This window comes from Mercenaria mercenaria, chromosome 1 (genome assembly GCF_021730395.1).
Source record: "Mercenaria mercenaria strain notata chromosome 1, MADL_Memer_1, whole genome shotgun sequence".
Taxonomy (NCBI): domain Eukaryota; kingdom Metazoa; phylum Mollusca; class Bivalvia; order Venerida; family Veneridae; genus Mercenaria; species Mercenaria mercenaria.
Window position 1 is genome coordinate 10,083,426 of NC_069361.1, and position 18,534 is coordinate 10,101,959.

Genomic DNA, 18,534 nt, shown 5'->3' on the forward strand with positions numbered 1-18,534 from the left:
CCCAATACCATCCTTTCACTATCCATATGTCATACAGTTTAGCAGATACGAAGACCAAACTCATTTTGATTAAATTTCGAATTGAAAATGTTGAATAAACTAGCTATAGACTGTTGATATTTCTTGTCATATTTAAATATATATTAGTTACTTTTAAGTTGTATTTACTGTAATGAAGCTATATGTTTTCTCTACAGACTGTCTTCAACTGATCTACCTGTATTTTGTGAAATTGTCAATAGATTTAGCTGTGCTGTCAATGAGAGCCAGAGATTGTCAGCAGTGAAAGCCTTACAAATTGTAGGCAAACATTTACTAGACTTGGCTGTTACAGAAAGCAGTCAAAACTGGCTGACAAGGTAAGCAGTCACGAGCTTTACAGACTATAGGAAAGTATTTGATTAGGTCAAAGGTCAAGGTCACAATAACCTTGAGACAGAAAAAAGTCTCAATAACTAAAGAAAGTTTTTGCCTACAATTGTCACACTTCATATTGGGGTGATTGTATGTGGTCAGTACACGAATCCATATTATTTTATGAATCAATAGACCAAAGGTCAAGGTCACATTGACCTTGAGACAGAAAACAGTTTCAGGTTAGTAACTCAAGACTGCTAGTGGTTACTGTGTTTTATAAGCCAAAAGGAACAAATGTCTTGGCATGTGTACATAGTCTGTTAGCAATTTCAATTCTGCTTAATAACTTGAGAATGCTTTGGTCTGTGATCCTGAAACCTAATTTAAAGATTGTTCATTGGCTGTGAACGACACCTATGGATTTTTAGGTCAATGGTTTAAAGGTTTAGGTCAAGGTGACTGTTAGTACTAAAACCATTTCTGTTAAGTATCGCCCTATAATCCATAAACCTGGCACAGAGACTGTTAGTACTAGAACTATTTCTGTTAAGTATCGCCCTATAATCCATAAACCTGGCCCAGGGACTGTTAGAGCTAGAACTTTTTCTGTAAGTATGGCCCTATAATCCATAAACCTGGCACAGGGACTGTTAGCACTAGAACTATTTCTGTTAAGTATTGCCCTATAATCCATAAACCTGGCACAGGGACTGTTAGCACTAGAACTATTTCTGTTAAGTATCACCCTATAATCCATAAACTTGGCACAGGGACTGTTAGCACTAGCACTATTTCTGTTAAATATCGCCCTATAATCCGTAAACCTGGCACAGGGACTGTTAGTACTAGAACTATTTCTGTAAGTATCGCCCTATAATCCGTAAGCCTGGCACAGGGACTGTTAGCACTAGAACTATTTCTGTTAAGTATCGCCCTATAATCCGTAAACCTGGCACAGGGGCTGTTAGTACTAGAACTATTTCTGTTAAGTATCGCCCTATAATCCATAAACCTGGCACAGGGACTGTTAGCACTAGAACTGTTTCTGTTAAGTATCGCCCTGTAATCCATAAACCTGGCACAGGGACTGTTAGCACTAGAACTATTTCTGTAAAGTATCGCCCTTAATCCATAAACCTGGCACAGTGACTGTTAGCACTAGAACTTTTTCTGTAAAGTGTCGCCCTATAATCCATAAACCTGGCACAGTGACTGTTATCACTAGAACTATTTCTGTTAAGTATCGCCCTATAATCCATAAACCTGGCAGGTACATTACCCATGGGCAGTGGATGCCTATTGATTTTGAGGTTGATGGGTCCAAAGTAGTTCATGGTAACTGTTAATACAAAAATTGTTTCTGCTCAGTGTCTTAAGAACTCCTTGAACTACACTCATCAATCTTGACAGGCACATTGCTCATGGGCAGTGAATGACCTCTATAGATTTTAAGGTCATTTAGTCAGATCACAAAGTTACAGGGACTATTAGTACAAAAACAGTTTCTGCTCAATAATATTGAGAATCCTTTGAGATTTGATCCTTCCATTTGTTCAGAATATTGCCCATTGCCATTGGATGGCATCTATTGATTTTGAGTTTAGTGGGTCAGAGGTCAAGGTCACACTAAGTACAGAAACATTCTTTCTTAATATTTTGAGAAAGTGAATGCAACTCTCAAACTTTGTAAACACTGCCAGTTTGCTATTGATTTTGAGGTCAAAAATCAAGGTCAAAGTGGCTGTTAGTACAAAATACTTTCCTACTCAGTATTGTGAGAAAACCTGGCAGGCACATTGCTCATAAGCAGTGAATGACCCTAATGATTTTGAAGTGAGTGAGTCTGAGTTTATTGTTACAGTGACTGTTACTTTAAAAAGTTTTTGTTGTAGATATGATAATATAAAGTTCTGCCTAATCACATGTAAGAAAGTTATTATATCCCTCTTTCTAGTTTGCTGGAGTCAGTTATGGTCTTGGTTCAAGATGAGGACACAGATATACGACTAGAAACCTGCAGATGTGTGTCATGTATTAATTGGGAGGAAAAACCTACACCGGTATGTTTTTATGCCCACAGCATCTACTGATGCGGGAGGCATATAGTGATTGTCCTGTCCGTTCGGACATCCGTCCGTCTGTACGAGGTTAACCAAATGGACCGTTTCGTCTAGCATCAATACCCCTTACTAGAATGACTTGATACTAATGCAGGTGTAACCTGTGACCATTCCTCATCTTCAGACATCACCTGACCTCAGTTTGACCTTTACCTCATTTTGGACTTAGGTTGCTTTATATGGGCCATCTCTTGGTTAACCAAATGGGACCGTTTCATCTAGCATCAATACCCCTTACAAGAATGACTTGATACTAATGCAGATGTAAACTGTGACCATTCCTCATCTTCAAACATCACCTGACCTCAGTTTGACCTTGACCTCGTTTTGGACTTAGGTGCAAAATCTATCGACAAGGATGCCACTGGGGACATCAAGCGTTTATTGAACGCAGCTCCTTGTTTAGTACCTTGTTTGCACCTTATTTGTCTTTCTGTTCTTTTACCTATTCATTGTCTGTATTCAAAACTTGGATCCTGCAATGACTTGAAAATCATGCAAGGTACAATGATAAAGGATTGTAAGAAGATAATGTACATGTTTCCATAGGATCTTTACAGATGTTATGTACGATCACAACAGCAGTCTAAGTTTTGAGTAGTGTCTGTAAAATGTCTCTCCTTACTTAGACTCTATATTTTCTAGTCCAATCCATTCAATTTACTATAATACAGTTCAACTTAAGTCGGTGTTAGGATGGATTTTACCACAACATTGAAATACAAGAGATGTTGTCATGAAACATTGTTCAGAGAGAGAGAGATTCTGGTCAATAGAAAATGCTTGGTTTCATTATGGTCTGACTTCGTAGGATTATTGCCTGTTTTTAGTAGATGATCCCTATTACTTTTGGGGTCAGTACATCAAAAGTGAAGGTCATTGTGATTGGTTACTGTAATGCTTTGGCCTACATTGGTCAAACTTCATAGGATGATTGCATGCAGTAGCTGTCCGTTATAGTTTAGGGGGACTTTAGGTCACAGTCCTGACATTTTTAGAACATTTTTTATTTTCTTAGTTTGTCCATCTTTTCATCCATCTGTTTGTCTTATCAGTCAGAAATGTTTGATTTTGTTTTAACTTACAGTACAAGATATTTTTTCATGAATCTTGATACATGCATAAATGGCAGTATGGATAATATTAGCATCCTTGTTGCCAACAAATGTGGTTGCTATGGCATCAAATAGTCCAAAAATATGACAAAAAGTAGATTATATAATACCTGAAAAGTACCAGAGATTTTTAATGGAACCTGACATATAGATGGTAGATTATCAGGAGAATATGCAGGCTGTTTAGTTACATTTCAGTATAAAATGTGCTTCATATGGCAGCAAATATGACAGATGCTCATTCAGTAATTGACTTTTATTGCCATACAGTAGTCTTGTTTAACAATGTTTTGTGTTGGTTTTAGTTTCAGCAACTAATAACAAGAAAGAGTCTTTTCAAGTATACTGTGTAATGGTTAAAGTTTTACATTTAGACAATATTTGGGGCCGGTTGATAAAAAAATTAACCAGCTGTAAAACTAATCAATGGTTAAATTTTGATTCAAAATATTAGTCCTGGTTGGAAGCATTGGTGTAATGTTTTGATTTAACTGTAAAGACTTTTTAGTCTTCAAAATCATTAACTCATACATTTGTCTCCTACATCTTCTGAGATATCAAAATGTAACCCTAAATGTTAACCGGCTGTTTGCTTAATCACCCATTAAAATTTCAACAGGGTCCTGTTAGACAGACTTAACTGTGTTTCTTATTTTACATTGATATATGTACTTTTCAATTTTATTTGCTTATATTTATAATATACAAAAGTCTTTGTAATAAATAAAGTTTATATGCTCAAGATGACTTTGGTGATTGCACATGTATTGTCTTGTTTCCAGTTTTCCAGCTACCACAGCAATGTGTGTTTTGAGGTATGTTGATATTGTTTCATTTCCTTGTTACAACAATTGTCAGTTTGGTCTTGCTAGTAAAATCATAAAACTAGTTAGATAAGATCATATCTGGAAGAAAGTTTCTACATCTCCATCTATCATTTACCTAAGTATGTTATAGTAGAAAAAGTATGTATGGAAGATACAATTTGATACCCGCACGCTTAGCTCAGTAGGGAGAGCATCTATCTACAGATTGTGGGGCCCTGAGATCGATCCTCAGGCAATTGCCACGTTTTCTGTGACGATTTAATAAAAGACATTGTGTCTGCCCATGGTGTTGCTAGCATTTTCGGTCTCTGCGGGGCTTTTTCTACTGAAGAAACTTGTTATGTTCCTCTCTGTTTTCGCAGTCAAAACGAAAATAAACATCATCAAGATGCTTACTTAGATATCTGATAATTACATATGTATAAAGCGACAAGTGTCTACAAGAGGTCAAGTGATTATCGGTATAATATCTACCCAGAAGGAGTTTTTAAAGAGCAAGTGATCGCGAAAATTTTGAGTGCCATTATTTCCAATTGCATTTTTTTATTCTTACTCGAATTTTGCAAGTTAGCGACTGCTGAATTCGATCCCTGATGTGGGAAAGTTGGCAGTTACTTGCGGAGAACAGTTTTGTACTGGTACAGAATCCAGGAACACTGGTTAGGTTAAATGCCAGCCATTACATAACTGAAATACTGTTGAAAAACAGCATTACAAACAAACAAACAAACCTGAAGACTTCTAAAATGTTTTTACAGTAGTGATTTACTTTCTAGTGGTGATTTGTGCACTCAGAATGCCTGACTATTCGAAAACAGTTTTAAGATGGTTAGGATTTTCTCATGTTTGAGGTTGGCCTGTATAAATGAAAACGTTTTTGTGCCTGGTTGTGTCCGATTGAAATTAAGAAATATTTCCATGTATTTCAGTTATTTCTGCAGTATATGTGTGACAATTTCTGGGGGAATTTACAATGTGTACAGTTTCTATACAATCAGTTGACCTCTCCTGTCAGTCTACAGACACTGTTAGTGGAGAGGGAGTCGTCCAAGTACCAACAACTGTTTGATCAGGAAGATAACAGCTTCTTTGCTGAGAAAATATACAATGCATTTGATATACATAAATACTTAAAGGTTTGTTTTTGTTAAAGTACAGGCGACATTGTATTAAGAGACCACCCAAGGGACTGCTAAGAAGTGGTCTTTTAATGGAATGGTCTCTTAATGAATTTCAGTCAGATGAAAAGGAAAGTTATTTTCTAACTGTTAATGTGACTGTATTTATTATGAACATACATGTATGGTTTCAAAATCTGTTTTAACATCGTGAAAACTTTCCCAAGTCCACAAACCGTGAAAATTATGGCTAGATTGTTTGTCAGTTTGACTGATACAAAGGTTAATTGCCTTCAGTCACGTGCCAAATGTACTCGCTAATAACACACATGAAGAAATGCCCAGTAGAATTTTGGTACCCGGTCACTTAATAGATACTTTTGTCGAATATTTTACCTGTCGGGACTACATTTATGTGGTCGCTAGTCGTTTAATAAAAAAGTCGTTTAATGGAGTGAATTTATATACTGAAAACGTTCGGGAGGGATTTTGACCAGTCGTTTAATACAAAACTCGCTTAATAGAGGTGGTCGCAAGTACGATGTCAACTGTATGATATATTTTAGACACTGCAATTTCATACTTGTATGGGTACATGTATAGGGCTTTAACACATGATGGACTTCAACATTGTTAGGCTTATAACACATGTAATACTCTAAAGAAGTACAGGGCTGAAACACAAGTAGTACTGTAGCACATGTAGGGTACTAACAGGTGTAGGACTCTAACACATGAGGGACTCTGACATTTACACATGTAAGACTCTCAAGACATGAAGAACTCTTATAAGTAAGGACTCTAACACAGGCAGGACTCCTAACATTTAGTATCATTGCAAATTATAGCTGAAGCATTAAAAAATGGTGATTTCTGTAACGCTGTCTGTTTGTAATAATTATTCCTTTTTGAAATGATAGCCTTGAAGACAACTGTATATTGAAGAGAATTTCAACTCCATATGCATATTTCATACCTTATTTTTTACAGTATTATGTTACAGTTAGGTTCTAATGTTTCGTTAAATTTCAGTGATTAAAATGATGCAGTTTCATATCTTCATTCTTCAGGATTTAGTACTTGTTTATAATTCATCCAAAAAAAGTTCTCTCTATTGAATTTTAGGTGATGTTGAAAAGGTGCATAAATGAAAAGAAGACAGACATGTTGTCAAAGTGGACAAATAGTGTGTCATTAAATCAAATAAAAGATGAATTAGAGAACCTTACTTCTGTCTTACAGTCAATACCTGGTGGTATGTTTCTAACTATTTTATCTGTTCTACATTACACATTTTGACATATTTTCTAGAGGTCTTATTTACTCGATAGTAAGTAAACCCCAATTACTGGGCATTGAAATATGACATGTCAAACAAATTACAGTTTACAATAAAACTATTTATTGTAACAGGTTATTACTACTGTCATATATATATAAATCATTTAGTAAGTAGATATTAGATATTAAACTATCATTTGTTGTGCATGTTATGAAAAGAATTCTATCTTAATACTTGTATATCTGTTTTGTAGGGTCAGTAGTCAATTTGTGCAGTGACAACACAGTTCTATCCAGTATTTGTACATTTTTGCTTTCCTGTGATATCGTTGCTATGGTTACCAACAGCCAAACAATTCAAGCAGCCATAGGAGCTATAGTTCAGGTTTGTTACAATACAATACAATACAATACAGATTTTATTTAAAGTTGGTGCATATATATAAACAGGAAAACATTAGCTATGTATAGCTATTTACCGACTTAAATAACATTTGCTGTTAAAAAGTATCTCTTGATTTATAATTGGCTGTTACATATCATTTGTGACTTTAAATAACATAATACAATTGCTACAGCAGTTTGACCCTATTGTATCCTTAGCTATATTTGAAAAAATACCTATTGATTCTAAAGAAACAAACTTGCCAATCATTGGTGTGAGAATCACTGACTGTATAAAGTGTATAAAAGATTGAAAACAATCTGGATGAATAAACAACCAATATATTTAATAAAGGGAGATAATTAGTGTGAATGTTTTTCCAGATTGCAGTTTTCCATCCAGTATTGCAACAGAAGTTTGAAACTATTCATGCAGAGGCATTTGCTGATTCTTGATGAACACTTCAATTAGACGAACACTTTGTGGCAATGTTATTTCTAACCAAAGAAGTCAAATGATATATTTTGTTAAAAGAGTTGAAGAGTTAAAGAAACCACAGACCAGACATTCTCTGACAAGTTCATGTTACAGTGAAATGAATAGAAGAGGAGTTGAGGTAGTTTTGGCACCATTTCTGTGTTCTCTTGTTGACACAGTAACTCAAAGGCTTCTTTTTTATCAGACAACTGTATTTAGCATTAACGAGCAAGTTAATTTGCTGTGGTTACTGTGGTTATAAACAGATTTGATTTTTCACTAAACGGACTTACTGAGGCTGAGATGTATCCATTACATACGTAGAATTTTATGAATTTTTTGTTACACAACATCGAAATATCATAGACTCACTTGACTTAAAATGGACTGATTCGTAACATGCGGAGTTAAAGAAGGTTATTATATATTCAGTAATTATATAAATGATAGAGAAGATGAAAGTTTTATAGTATTTATTACTTGGAACATTTTTATGATGATAGTAACTGTATTGGTATTGTTGATGGTTTTGATGTTGCTGATGATCAATGTGTTGAGAATGACTAGATTGCTGATGTACACTGTGCTGCTGATGTACTGTGCTGCTGATGTACTGTGCTGCTGATGTACGCTGTGCTGCTGATGTACGCTGTGCTGCTGATGTACGCTGTGCTGCTGATGTACACTGTGCTGGATTGTTGGAATATACCATATGAAGAAGTCTTCTTAGAAGATTAAAACAGATAATGTCCTGATGCTGTTGTTGTTGTTAATCATGATGAAAATAATAGCAGCAATGCTGTTTTTATGCTTCCAGAATGGGGGAGCATATAGGCATTACCTTGTCCGTCCGTTGGTCAGACTTCTTGTCCGGAGGATAACTAAAAAAAGTATTGAAGATCCCAAGTTGTAACTTTATACAATGATAGAGCTGATTGAGAGGAAGTGCAGTGACAAGGAGCCATAACTCTAGGTGGTAACATTTTTTAATTTTCTCCCTTGTTTTGAAAACAGCTCGAATACTGTGTAAGGTATTGACTTGATACTCTAAATTTTGATAGATGCCAGTGAGAGTGCAGTGACAAAGAACCATAACTCTAGGTGGTTCCACTTTTATCCAACCTTTTTGAAATGTGTATTATGTGATGGCACGTGTGTCCGTTCGTCATAATTCGTGTCTGGAGCATACTTTCATGACTATTAAAGGTATTGACTATAAACTTGACTATATGGCAGATGGCGATGGGAGGATGTGCAGAGTCGTTTATGCGTTAAGGTCATAAATTGAACTCAAAAGGTCAAACCTGTCCCTCGTAATTAACTTGGTAACCATTCAAGATGACTTCAAATTTGGCATGTACGTAGGTAGTGATGGGACGATGTGCAGAGAACATGATTTTAGTCTAGGTTTAAGGTCAAGGTCACAATCTGAGCTCAAAGGTCAAATCTGTCCGTCATGTTTAGTGTCAGGAGCATAACTTCTTATCCATTCAAGATATAATTATTGAACTTTGGATGTAGGTAGGTGGTGATGAGACGATGTGCAGAGTGCATGAACTGGGTTGTAGGTCAAAGGTCAAGGTGAAATCTGCCCATCATATTTCGTGTCCAACTTAAATAATAACAACTTAAAAATATTAAAGGTGTTTACTTGAAACTTGAAACATATAGGAAATGTGCAAACGACAACAGTCTAAATTACCCGCCACACATCCCTCGATCCCACACAAAAAAGGGAAAAATCCTTTTTAGTTTCTTGCCCTTTATTATATATATATATATTTTATTTAATGTGGGCTTGATTCTACTTGTTTTGCACCATGCAGCTATCTTATATACTGTATTAGGAATTATATTGGGCCTCCAGTTTTTTGAGGGAATGCTTGGACGTATCTTCCTTTGGAATACCTGTAATTATACCTTCAGTGTTTGTAACTGACAATTTTTCTGACAAATGATTTATAGCTTCAAAAGAATCTGGTTTATTCCAAGACGTTTAGTATAAAGAAATATGCCCCGAATTCAGAAGTCCCTTTACTTTGTTTTTTTTATCTCAATCTATCTACTAGTATATAATAATGTCAACTCCTCTCTCGAGTGTTTTAGACATGACAAAACGTTTTTTAGGCATATTATGTAAAACTGATTGCGCTTCTTTGTAATTTATTGGTCCTTCAACATAATTTGATTATGGTCGACGTATTCAACAAATTTTGGTTTTGACAAAGCTTTTCATAGAAATATGCAGTCTGTTTGAGTATTTTTGCCATTTAGTGTTTTACCGACTTCTTTTTGTTACATTCAACAAATTTTGGTTTTGACAAAGCTTTTCATAGAAATATGCAGTCTGTTTGAGTATTTTTGCCATTTAGTGTTTTACCGACTTCTTTTTGTTACATTGTTTTTGAAATATAACTTTTTGTTGCTGAAGTATGAACGTATAGTATTTACTTGGCTTTTCTCCATCTATCTCAATAATAAGACACGACACAAGGTATTGAACCCCTATCAGACATTTCCAGTTGGTGACACTGAAAAAGTAAATATTCTTAATGGCCAAATTTCAATCTGTATTCATACCACTAAATCCCCACTCTCTATTGGCCAGTTTTGTCTGCTTACTATCAAAAACAAACTGTGAGTTTCTGAACTCCCCTTTCATCTCCAAAGTAAATATTCCCTGTAAGTCTAAATGGTAGGGGCCGAGTGGTTAAGGTCGCTGACTTCAAATCACATGCCCCTCATCGATGTGGGTTCGCGCCTCACTCGGGGCGTTGAATTCTTCATGTGAGGAAGCCATCCAGCTGGCTTACGGAAGGTCGGTGGTTCTACCCAGGTGCCCGCTCGTGATGAAATAATGCACGGAGGGGCACCTGGGGTCTTCCTCCACCATTAAAGCTGGAAAGTCGCCATATGACCTATCACGTGTCGGTGCGACGTTAAATCCAGAAAAAAAGTCTAAATGGTATTCTTAAACTGTTGTTAAATATTTAAACAGATAATGCTGGTCCTGACAATGTCAAGCTAATCGCCCTAAAGAGCTTCGTTGTCAAACTGCAAATATCCTATAGATTCTTGTCCAAAAATCTCTTTACTGGTACAGATTTGACAAAAGGAAAAGTTGCCCCTCATACAAGAAAGGGCCTCGGAGCACTTAATTAATTAATTTTATTCAAGGCATCAATCTCGATAAACGTAAAAATGCATTTAACTGAAGCACGTAGATACTAGATTTGTTTTGTCATTTCATAAATCAGTTTATGTATTCTTGTAATATGCCTTATCCTCTTGTTACAATTAGTGCTAGTCGAAGATTGAGATATATTTCAAGATAGGTCAGCTAAATATCGTGTTTTTAGCTCACCTGAGCAATGCTCAGGTGAGTTTTTCTGATCGCTCGATGTCCGGCGTCCGTCGTCTGTCGTCCGTCGTCTGTCAACATTTAGTTTGTGTATGCGATAGAGGCTGTATTTTTCAATTAATCTTCATGAATATTTGTCAGAATGATAACCTTGATGAAATTTAGGCCGAGTTCGAAAATGGGTCATCTCGGGTCAAAAACTAGGTCACTAGGTCAAATCAAAGAAAAACCTTGTGTATGCGATAGAGGCTGTATTTTTCATTTAATCTTCATGAATATTGGTCAGAATGGTAATTTTGATGAAATCTAGGCCGAGTTCGAAAATGGGTCATCTCGGGTGAAAAACTAGGTCACTAGGTCAAATCAAAGAAAAACTTTGTGTATGCGATAGAGGCGGCATTTTTCAATTAATCTTCATGAATATTGGTCAGAATGATAACCTTGATGAAATCTAAGCCGAGTTCGAAAATGGGTCATCTCGGGTCAAAAACTAGGTCACTAGGTCAAATCAAAGAAAAACCTTGTGTATGCGATAGAGGCTGTATTTTTCAATTCTTCATCATGAATATTGGTCAGAATGATAACCTTGATAAAATCTAGGCCGAGTTCGAAAATGGGTCATCTCGGGTCAAAAACTAGGTCACTAGGTCAAATCAAAGAAAAACCTTGTGTATGCGATAGAGGCGGTATTTTTCAATTGATCTTGATGAATTTTGGTCAGAATGATTGCCTTGATGAAATCTAGGCCGAGTTCGAAAATGGGTCATCTCGGGTCAAAAACTAGGTCACTAGGTCAAATCAAAGAAAAACCTTGTGTATGCGATAGAGGCGGTATTTTTCAATTGATCTTCATGAATTTTGGTCAGAATGATTACCTTGATGAAATCTAGGCCGCGTTCGAAAATGGGTCATCTGGGGTCAAAAACTAGGTCACTAGGTCATATCACGTAAAAACCTTGTGTATGCGATAGAGGCTGTATTTTTCAATTGATCTTCATGAATTTTGGTCAGAATGATTACCTTGATGAAATTTAGACCAAGTTTGAAAATGGGTCATCTGGGGTCAAAAACTAGGTCACTAGGTCAAATCAAAGAAAAACCTTGTGTATGCAATAGAGGCTGTATTTTTCAACTGATCTTCATGAAATTTAGCCAGACTGATTACCTTGATAAAATCTAGGCCGAGTTCGAAAATGGGTCATCTGGGGTCAAAAACTAGGTCACTAGGTCAAATCGAAGAAAACATTGTGTATGCAATAGAGGATGTATTTTTCAATTGATCTTCATGAAATTTGGTCAGAATGATTGCCTTGATGAAATCTAGGTCGAATTTGAATATGGGTCATCTGAGGTCAAAAACTAGGTCACTAGGTCAAATCAAAGAAAAAACTTCTGTATGTGATAGAGGCTGTATTTTTCAGTTGATCTTCATGAATTTTGGTCAGTATGATTGCCTTGATAAAATCTAGGTCGAGTTTGAACATGGGTCATCTAGGGTCAAAAACTAAGTCATATCTAAGAAAATGCTTGTTTTATCGCAAGAGACCAATTTTTTGGTCCAATCTTAATGAAAATTGGTCAGAATATTTGTTTCCATGAAATCACTAGGTCAAACATGTTTTACACTGTTATGGAGTGTTTCTTAGGTGAGCGACCTAGGGCCATCTTGGCCCTCTTGTCTACAGTAAAATTTACCAAATTTTCTTGAAACGTGGCTTCGATATATTCTGACATTGTCACATTGTAAAAACAAAGACAACTTCTAATCCCAGATTGATTCGCTCTTGTCCTCTTAGACGTTATTTTTTTTTGCAGTACCGCAGTGCTTGCTAGAAGCAAATATTCAAGTAAAACAACAAAACACTGCACACCACTACCAGAAAACATTTAACCATAGAATAAAACCATATTACATTAGAAGTTCCCCCTTAAATACATATCATCCGATACAAGAACAAAGAATTAATACCCAGTAAACATTTTATTATTTCTTAACTGAGAAAAATACAAAAGATAACTCGAACATTGCTATTGACATTATTTGGCCCTTATTCCGGCCGTTTCATTAATTCCATTGAAATAATAAGGTTCTTTCAGAATTCTTATAATTTTTATAAGATTTCCGTTTCATATCTATAGCTTACCTTCTTTCCTTTCTATACCAGAACTCCAGTTTCAGACAGAAAGCGTATTTGATTGGTTTATACTCTTGCATGTTCGGGCACAAACGTTCAGTTGTCTGATTTACTGAAGAAAAAATATTATCTAACTACTGTTTCGCATGTCATTCTAAAAATTTCAATAGTAAGCATAATACGTTTTCATCTTTGGATGTGATAGAAAAATCTATGGAATTATACAGTATGTAGCCAACTCGTGCAAGTATATATGATAGATATACAAGTATGTTTCAGTACCTTTTAATGTAGCATTTATTGCAAAAGTCTTTGCCAGCCCTTAGATCAACAAAGTTTAAATGACAAGGTTTGACACACAGTACCACTTATCAAGAATCTTCAAACGAAAGAAATATCTATACAAAATGCCTAACTCCAGTGCTTATGGTAACATTCATTAAAAGTTGAAACACTTTTTGCACAGCGATCATTTTATTATCGTTTCCCTAACCATCTAGTTTGTAAATTAGGCTCGACAAACACACATAGTTCTGATATGCATTACTGACATGTGTTCGTATAATAATAATTCGTCTTCTTAGACATATGTAGCAGTTTATCCATGTCACATGTACGATTTGAAAAGAGAATTGAAAATATCCTGATGATCGTCTGTAATTGTTACATTTTAAGATGTAATGAAATTCAGCCTGTATATGTCTTACAAATAATCATTAAAAGTAAAGAGCTGTGAAAGATAAACTAAAGCCTTAAAGCGGCATGCCTCCAGATCGTTCGACAACAAAAAAAAAATATTTTTTTTTAGATATCTTGAAATAAATGTTTTATTTCTTAAGAAGGCTTTAAAACTTAATTACTAACAAACGTTATGTTACTGAAACACACATGAGAATCTGCTGTTTTTACTACTTTTTACGATGAAAATCGAAAAGCGTTTGTCACGCTTTTACTCCAGGTAAACTGTCTCGATTATAAATATCTATATTTAGCAGTCATTAGAGAGTTTGAGATTTCAACCTTCGCCTTCGCCTTCAACGTCTCTCATATATATTTGGGGTAAAACGTCACCGATATGCGTGTATTTTATTTATATCAGACGTTGCTACTAAAGTTTTCCATGTAATTTCAAGTAAGCCTAAGACTTCTCTTTATTACTAAGTGAGATAAAAAGCTTACTTTCAAGATTTCTGCTTATTATGTTATTCGATTATCCATATGTGTAATTAGACTAAATTTGATGCGAAACACTATCAATAAGTATAAGAATAATGAAGTTTTGTATGGCTAATGATTTTAACTAAATACATTGAATTGAACCTGGACGTATGAAGTTATCAACTGTTTTGAGAAACTTTGAGATTTTGTTCAAACTTTAACTTCTACGGCATATTTGTGTCCCAGGCGGTATCGATTATACTAGATGGGCCTTTTTGACGTATGAAATGAAGTTTTGAACGTCCGAAGATGTGATATCACGAAAGTCAAAACTTCAGTCTTTTTACATCTACTCTGTCCACATACTTGGCATCAAAGACTGAAATCTGGATGGAGGCACATGGCATGACAGTCATTTTACTTGAAAGATGAATAATAACGCGCGATTATCATTTGGTGGAATATTTTATTTTCACTTCAAAATAAAATCAATCCATTTCTGTCGGACACTTAATACGACAATTGCGTTTTAATTATAAACATAAAATGGTACTAGAAAGACGGAAATTCTTTGAAGTATCAGACAATTTCAGATCTATGATAATTATCATGATGCGAGAAGTTTCTTGTTAGCCGTATGAGTAGTTAGATACATGGGGTTTTTGGCATTTTAACCCCCCCCCCCCCCCCCTTGTCCCTATTCTATAAGTGGACTTTAACCTTGCCCTAAACTTAAAATACTAACTTAGTACCCTTAATACCCTGAAAATCTTTTAAATCTTTAGTTAAACCGAATGAAAACCTTTGGTTTAACCAAAAAAAAGATTTAGTCTTTGGTCCGAACTGACCAATGCCGGACAATTTAAAATCCACAGGTTTCAAACCCAGTAAAAACTAACTAAAAAGTTTTAAATACATATGATATAGATGAGTTTACAGAATAAAATATATTGTTTGAAAGAAAGAAGATTTACTGATAATATAAATCCTCATTATGTTTTAACAAAAAACGGGAAAAAAATGATAAAGGCTACTTGTTCATCTTGTGGAAAAATAAAATCAAAGTTTGTTAAAAGTACAGGGGGTAATTTAGATATTCACAAAGCAATGTTACCTTTATTACCTAAAAAAGGTTTAACACTTCCAGGATATAATTATTGTGGACCAGGAAATCCCCTAGATAATGGACCCCCTGTCAATGAACTGGATGCAGTATGTATGGACCATGATTTTTGCTATGACAGTGGTGTAAAAAAGGGTACATGTGATAAGCAAATGCTTTCCAATTTAAATAAAACTAAATCAAAAACATTTGGAGAAAAGATTGCAAAACATTTAGTTGTAAAACCTATAATTAAAACAAAATACACACTTGGTCTCGGACAAAAATCAAAAAACGGGAAAAGGGGGTAGAGTATACCCCGGAATCACATGGAGCGATGAATTAGCAGAAGAATTACACAAACCAATTAAAAGGAAATTTAGGAAACGAAGAGTGATAGTTAATGATATTGATGATACTTGGTCAGCTGATTTAGTTGACATGCAAGCTTTTTCAAAATATAATAAAGGAGTAAAGTACTTGTTAACCGTTATTGATATATTTAGTAAATATGCTTGGGTTATTCCATTAAAGAATAAAACTGGAGAATCTGTTACTGAAGCATTTGAAAAAATAATTTTAGAAGGACGATTACCAGTAAATTTATGGGTAGATGAAGGAAAAGAATTTTATAATAAAAAGTTTGAATCATTTTTGAATAAAAATAAAATTAATATGTATCATACATTTAATGAAGGAAAGGCTGTAGTTATTGAAAGATTTAATAGAAGTTTAAAAAGAATAATGTGGAAATATTTTACAGCAAATAATACTTATACTTATTTAGATAATTTGCAGGATATGGTTGATAAATATAACAAAACAAAACATTCTAGTATAAAAATGACACCAACCGAAGCTAGTAAAAACTTAAATAAAGGTACTGTTTACTTTAATTTATATGGTAATTTAAAGATACCAAAGAATAAAACAAAATTTAAAATTGGTGATCGAGTTCGTTTAAGCAAACTTAAAAGACATTTTGAAAAAGGATATACACCAAACTGGACAGAGGAAATATTTATATTTATAAAATAATAATACAAATCCCAGAACATACACTATTAAGATTTAAATAATGAAATAATTCAAGGTTCATTTTATGAACAAGAACTTTTACCTACTACACGAGAAGTTTTTAGAATAGAAAAAGTTATTAGACGAGACTATAAGAAAAAACAAGCTTTAGTAAAATGGAAAGGTTACAATAAAAAATTTAATAGTTGGGTACCATTTAGTGAATTGAAAGAAATTTAATTTAAAAAATATATTATATAAATGGTCCATAAAAATTTAATTTCTAATAATGGAATAGAAACAATAGATCAGTTAATCATTCACTTAACCAAACTAGCTGCTGCTTACAGAAAAAGTTATAAATTTTGTGGGAGAGTAAGTACCGGATTATATATTACAGCAGGTGTCTTTGGTTGTTCAGCTGCATTAGCACTTGTTCCAGCTATTCCTATATTTTGTAGCAGTTGCTGGCGCTGTTCCATCAGTATTACCATATTTACTAACAGACTAAAACTTGACGACAAGAAATTTATTTTAAAAGCAACATCAACAAAATAAAACAACTAATAACAAAAGCACGGATTGGAAAAGTAAATAAAGAAGAAGAGAAACAAGTTATTCAGGATATTTTTACAATACTATTAGAAATGCAGAAAGAAAAAAAATATTCAATGCCTTTTGAAACGTATATGAAGGAATTTAAACTTAACGGATATAAAAGTAAAAAAGAAGAAGAGCTGTATTAAATTTTACATGCGTTTTTAGAGATTTTTTTTCTATAAGTATATTATATATAGATGGTTAATAGAAAGGTAGATAGAATGATTATGCCAAAATTATCTAGCACTTTAGGAGAAATAATGAATCCAGACAAAAATTCATATAAAAAAGTTCTTAAAAGAAGAAATGTTATTAAATCAAAACTTGATCAAATAGTTAGCGATGAATATAAAAATCACGTTATTGATAAATTACAAAATGTTATAGATCCTTATCTTCGTAAAAGAACTTTATTTGAATGGGACTGTGGTTGTCTATTAACTGAAGAAGAAAATGCTGTACCCTCGAGTACTAAAACCTCTAGTTTTAAAAAGTTATGTGATTGTCCCAGACCAAATATAATATTCGAAACAATCCTAAAAAGTTATTGCAACCGATTGTGACACTAATGAAGAAAAAACATATAAAGCACTTATGCAGCATCCAAAGACCCTAATATTAATTCAGGGTTAATAACAATGTGCTGCAAAGGAAAAAACCAAGTTAAAGTGGAATATCAAAACCAGCGGAAAAAGATATAAATTTAAATATTTTTAATTCTTCTTAAAGATAATTTAAAACTTTATTTATTTTATTATTTTTTAATTATTTTTTAATCCTTTTTTCCTTAGTGATTTTTTTTCTAAATATAATATATAGATGGAAATCGAGAGATCTTCAAAACAATATTATAAGAAATTTGAAATTAAAATTACATATAGACAAGATCCAAAGAATCAATTATATTTAACTATAAACGACTCTTATGAAATACTTAAATCTGAACTTAAAACTTTAAAAGGTATAAAATTAAACGTTGTTTTAAAATAACTTTTGCAAAAAATGGATAAAACTGATACAATATATAAATCAGCTTATTTTCAATCAAAGGCTTTAGAAATTTATTAACACAAATGAAATAAAAAAAACTTTACGTCAAGCTTTTGATGAAATAATAAATAGAATTGGTAATTGGATTCTGAAGGAAGTGGCTGGAGAATAGAGTCAGTTGATGTCATTATATAAATAGATATAAGTATAGTCCATTGGCTGCTTCAAGTTATTTAGAATTACCAAAACCATTACAACATCCAATGAAAGGATTAATAAATATAAAGAATGATGATAACGAATGTTTTAGATGGTGTCATTTAGCTTACAAATTTCCTGTTGAAAAAAATCCTCAAAATATTTCAAAATATAAAAAACATATAAACGATCTTGATTATACTGGAATTAAATTTCCTGTTACATTAAATCAAATACCTAAAATTGAAGTTTTAAATGAAATATCATTTAATATATTTGGTTATGAAGAAAAT

At 33.8% G+C, this 18,534-nt stretch overlaps 1 protein-coding gene across 1 annotated transcript in view; it reads left to right on the forward strand.

Moving 5' to 3' along the window:
- The window catches only part of LOC123545013 (thyroid adenoma-associated protein homolog), a 70,878-nt gene extending 60,761 nt beyond the window's left edge, over positions 1-10,117 (forward strand). Inside the window, exons 31-37 of the mRNA XM_053522480.1 lie at positions 198-359; positions 2,312-2,417; positions 4,375-4,407; positions 5,349-5,555; positions 6,663-6,792; positions 7,073-7,203; positions 7,587-10,117. Of these exons, the coding sequence (XP_053378455.1) occupies positions 198-359; positions 2,312-2,417; positions 4,375-4,407; positions 5,349-5,555; positions 6,663-6,792; positions 7,073-7,203; positions 7,587-7,658 (841 nt within the window). The 3' untranslated portion in view covers positions 7,659-10,117. The remainder of the gene's footprint in view (positions 1-197; positions 360-2,311; positions 2,418-4,374; positions 4,408-5,348; positions 5,556-6,662; positions 6,793-7,072; positions 7,204-7,586) is intronic.
- Positions 10,118-18,534: the final 8,417 nt, after the last annotated feature.